At 46.2% G+C, this 5,000-nt stretch overlaps 1 protein-coding gene across 6 annotated transcripts in view; it reads left to right on the forward strand.

Moving 5' to 3' along the window:
• atp8a1 (ATPase phospholipid transporting 8A1) overlaps positions 1-5,000 on the forward strand; it is a 141,478-nt gene that overhangs the window by 74,156 nt on the left and 62,322 nt on the right. For all 6 annotated transcript variants that reach the window (XM_042075160.1, XM_042075163.1, XM_042075162.1 and 3 more), the window contains 4 exons: positions 312-361; positions 1,509-1,578; positions 2,866-2,950; positions 3,756-3,895. In XM_042075160.1, the coding sequence (XP_041931094.1) occupies positions 312-361; positions 1,509-1,578; positions 2,866-2,950; positions 3,756-3,895 (345 nt within the window). The remainder of the gene's footprint in view (positions 1-311; positions 362-1,508; positions 1,579-2,865; positions 2,951-3,755; positions 3,896-5,000) is intronic.

Below are 5,000 nucleotides of genomic sequence, written 5' to 3' on the forward strand. Positions count from 1 at the left end.
GCTAGCTTCCTCCTGATTTTAGCCTTGTGTAAACTCATCATGTGGCGCTCTATGCTCTCACCTCGATTAGACCCTCTGAAGTGTCCCTCTTCGCAAATTAGTCCCAGAGTTCCCCTTGCGCTGGGCGAGCTAATTAAATCAAACTCTCCTGTGGTCAGTCCTCCTCTCACTGTTTTTGGGTGTGAGCACCGGATGGGGGGATTATAACTGGACCTTTTGATTAATTGCTCTGAGAGATGCAGAGCCTTCAGAGTGTCTGGATGAGGCTGAACTTTGACCTTTAACCCTTGACCTCTCATCATCTTTTCCAGTTGGGGGAAGAGGAGAAGTACGAGCTACTGAATGTGTTGGAGTTTACCAGGTAATCACGTTTCTTTGCATGTTGGGCCAAGTTCCCTTTGCATTTTGTTGTAAAGTCAGTTGTTGTCTTTGCTGTTTGTGTTCAGAAAAAGCAAACCTAAATGTCAGAAGCAGAAGCAGTTTGTCTGCGTTCTCTACATTTGTTCTACAGAAAAGCCTCAAACACTTGAAATTAAATAAGTAAACACAGTCAAGATTGGACTGGACAACCTACACATGCAGTAATGATTACAGTACCAAAGACTGTCTCTCTCATTTTCACACACACACACACACGCACACACACACACACACACACACACACACACACGCACACACACACACACACACACATACACACACACACACACACACACACACAAAGAGAGAACACATTTGTGTAGTACAGCCACAGTACACTGCCATGGCCTGCTGTGTCAATAGGTAATGCACGTTGACACCAACAGAGTTTTAATCTTTACAATGACTATATGTATAGTGTTTTGTAAAGCATTTGTTGATACATTAAGTGTATTAAGCATATAGAGCTCTGGAAAAAATTAAGAGGCCACTGCACATTTTTCTGATGTCATCCTACGGTTGCTAAGTGACATTCAAGTGAGATGACGGTCATATTCAAATTTGCAGTGGTCTCTTAATTTTGAAGATGACCGTCAACTCATTCGAACGTCACTCAGCAACCGTAGGATGACATCAGAAAAATATGCAGGGGTCTGTTAATGTTTTTCCAGAGCTGTGGCATCAAATTGTAGCATTTGATTGAGCCCGATGCAGACTGAGCCATATTGTGAAGCCGCAGTGTTATGAGGCAGGTGTGGGACTAGTGCAGGGTGAGTGAGTGAGAGACGGATGCAGGAGGTGCTTTGGGAAGTGATGCCGTGCCACTGCAGACTGAACCTGTAATCTGCTCCTTGGCTTCTATGTGTAGAACATAGTGATCATTTCTCTGGATGTGTGCCGCTCTTTTTGATTGCAGTCTTTGTGCCTCAGAGGTGATGATGGACTTGATCATGGTGATGTCTCTAGTGGTATACTTGGAGTGCTAATTTTTCACTGTGTGTGTGTGTGTGTGTGTGTGTGTGTGTGTGTGTGTGTGTGTGTGTGTGTGTGTGTGTGTGTGTGTGTGTGTGTGTCTTCTGCCCCCTCAGCACGAGAAAAAGAATGTCTGTCATCATGCGCACTCCAACCGGTCGGATCCGCCTCTACTGCAAAGGAGCCGTGAGTGTCTCTCTCCATGGCAACCTGTGATGGGCTACAGCGGCTGTTAGAGTCTGGAGTGCTCTCTCTCTCTCCCTCTCTTTCTTTCTTTCTTTCTTTCTTTCTTTCTTTCTTTCTTTCTTTCTTTCTTTTTCCTTTCTCTTTCTCTCGGTCTTTCTCACACGCACACACTCTTCCATCTCACTCCTTCCCTGTTCCCTTTCTTCTTCATGTGGTATCTTTGTTTCACAGCCTCTGCTCTCAGCTTGCCTCTTATTCATCCCTCTCTCTCTCTCTCTTGCTCTCTCTTTCTCTTTATTTCTATTCATGCTTTTCTCTCACTCTGTCTGTTTATTTATGTTCTTCCTCACTTTCTCTTTTTCTCTTCCTCTCTTCCCCCCATCTGTAGTCGTTTTTCTCTCTCTCTCTCTTTCGGTTTCGGTTTCTCTCCACGCCTAGGTCTCCAGTGCCCTCTTTGAACCCGTACGCTTATTTTTTTTCTACCTCTGTTGCTGTCTCCCTCTATCACCCCACCCCTACCCCTCTGGTGCTCTGCTCTCATGTGATGAAGCCTTTCTCTCTCTCTCTTTCTCTCTCTCCCTCTCTCGTTCTCTTTCTCTTTCCTTTACTCTCTCCCTCAACACTCTCTCCCTCCCCCCCCCCCTCTCTCCCTCTCTCTCACACCCTCCCTCTTGTTCTCTCTCTTAACACTCTCTCTTTTTCCCTCACTCACTCCCTCTCTCTCTCAACACTCCCTTTCCCTCTCTCTCTTTCCTTCACTCTCTCTCTCAACACTCTGCCTCCCGTCTCTCTCTCTCTCTCTCTCTCTCTCTCATTGCTCCTCCTCTCTACCCCACCTCCCATGGTGGTCACAGATGAGCCCCTCTCTCCACTCCTCTTGCCTCTCTCTATTTTCTCTCCTCCTCTCCTTCAGTACCACTTTATTGCTTTTCTTGGTTCTGCCTGATTGGCCACTGCAGTGGTTTCACATGTTTAATGCAAATAGAGGCCTAACCCAAACAAAGAAAAGAGATGATATAGGCAAGCTGTTATGTGGCCCCGCTATTATAATCCCACAGATAAAACAACTATACATTATGCAATTATGCAATTAATTAAGAACATGAACATAACTGAACTGAACTCTTATTCTGTCAGCTTAGATGTGAAAGGTTTTAGAAGCGTATTTGAGAAGACCATCTTGACATCTTGAGATTAAGCATCTTTGTGAAACTGATGGCTTTCTGCCTAGTATATTTTTGACACCATGTCAAAAATACTAAAGTGTGTGTGTGTGTGTTCTTCCAGGACACGGTCATCTACGATCGCCTGGCCGACAGCTCCAGGTACAAGGACATCACACTGAAACACCTGGAACAATTCGCCACCGAGGGTGAGCCAGCAGTCTGTCAACATGTGTCAAGACGTATACAGGTCCACACCCTAAGCAAACAGGCCAAATATAGTGACTGAGACGCAGGGAAACAAAAGCTTTTGTCACTGACGGTAGAAAACAGCTGCATGTATAGGTGGTGGGGGAGAGAGATCGGATGGTGCTGGATGAAAACCTGTTGTAGCTGTGGTTTTACCAGTCATTTCCTCAAATACCAAAGGTGCCATATTTCTTAGTAGTAGTAGAGTTACTGGAGGTGGGGTGCCATTATTGTGTTGCTCATAAAGGCGCCTAGTCACGTATCGTCTGGGAGCAGGTTGCAATCCTTCGCCCAATACTGGTGCACTCGTTTCCTCGATTCTTATGAATCTGCTGCCCTCTGCTGGTAGGTTGGGGATCCTGCATCACATTCAACTCCAATATTCTAGAGTCTAGGTTCTAGAGTGCCTTCTTTTAGTTTGTCAGCAGTGTAAACTCTGGTGTGCGGGGTTGTATTGATAATAACGGGGTCTAAGTAATCAAATGTCGAAGGCCGAATGCGCCATAGTTATGTCGGCGCCGGTGTCCACACTGTGATCTCCCTGACCCTCTGTGGAGAGATCTGACAGCAGTCTGGTATGCAGTCTAGAGGTGTAACATTAATCAAGCCAGTCTTGCAAAGATCCTTCTTGTTATACCAGTAGACAGAAGCCATGCCACTAAGAGCAAACAACACATAAAAGAGAGATCTTCTAGACTGCTTAGCTCACCTGTGGATGACAATCTGCCCTCCCCTCCCCTCCCCTCCCCTCCTGTCCACCCATAGGCCTGCGGACGCTGTGCTTTGCCGTGGCTGACATCAGCGAGTCGTCGTACCAGCATTGGCAGGAGGTGTACCAGCGTGCCTCCACCTCTCTGCAGAACCGGGCCCTGAAGCTGGAGGAGAGCTACGAGCTCATCGAGAAGGTGAGCTACACCTGACTGAAGGCACCTGTCCCGGGGAAGGAGAGAGAATACCGCCTGTCTATGCAGCACTGATTACAGTATCAAATTAAGACACTTAATTTCGTTGTACCTGTTACAATGACAAATAAAGATATTGTATTCTATTAAATGAGGGGAGATCTGTTCCTATAATAACGTTAATGTTGCGGTGCTGGTGGGGTGCTACATTGGATGGGACGGCAGAAAAGTAGAGTAGAAATGGGACGTGCTGTTTATCAAACGTTTTGGGATTTGTGGGGTTTGTGGTCCTTCACTTCTTTTGTGACCATGAAATCCAGGGTGCATAGATATGAAAGACACAACATTTTAAAGTAACAAAATAATGCAAAAGAGTTAAGCAAGACTGAAATGGAGTCTTCGAGGGCTTTTTACTGAGTTGAACTCGCAGCGCTATACTGTAGCCATTAGTTCAAACAGACTCCAATGAGAGGAGACCGCTCTTTAGGATTGGGCAGTCATGTTTCAGCCAAACCCTCATTAGGTCACAGTGATGTAGCCAAACCTCAGACTTTCAATGAACCACTGTCTAACAGACACACACACACACACACACACACACACACACACACACACACACACACACACACAGACACACACACACACACACACACACACACAGACACACACACACACACACACACACACACACACACACATACACACACACACACACACACACACACACACACAGACACACACAGACACACACAGACACACACACAGACACAGACACAGACACACTTAAGCATGCGCGCACACGTACTGTACATACAGACATTGACACACATACGCATGTGTGCGTGCGACACACACACACACACACACACACACATACAGACATAGACACACATACACGCACATACACACACATATACAGACACACACATATATACACACACACACAGACACACACAGACATAATACACATACCCACACACACATTTTTCTTGAGCCCAGGCCTGGGGCAGAATGTCAGCGTCTTCCTCTGAACCTTGATGCTTGTGCTTTTTCGCAATCCTATCTGTTAGTGCCAAGCAAAAGGGACAGGCTCCAGTTCCCCCGAGCG

The sequence above is a fragment of the Alosa sapidissima genome, chromosome 20, assembly GCF_018492685.1.
Source record: "Alosa sapidissima isolate fAloSap1 chromosome 20, fAloSap1.pri, whole genome shotgun sequence".
Lineage (NCBI taxonomy): Eukaryota > Metazoa > Chordata > Actinopteri > Clupeiformes > Clupeidae > Alosa > Alosa sapidissima.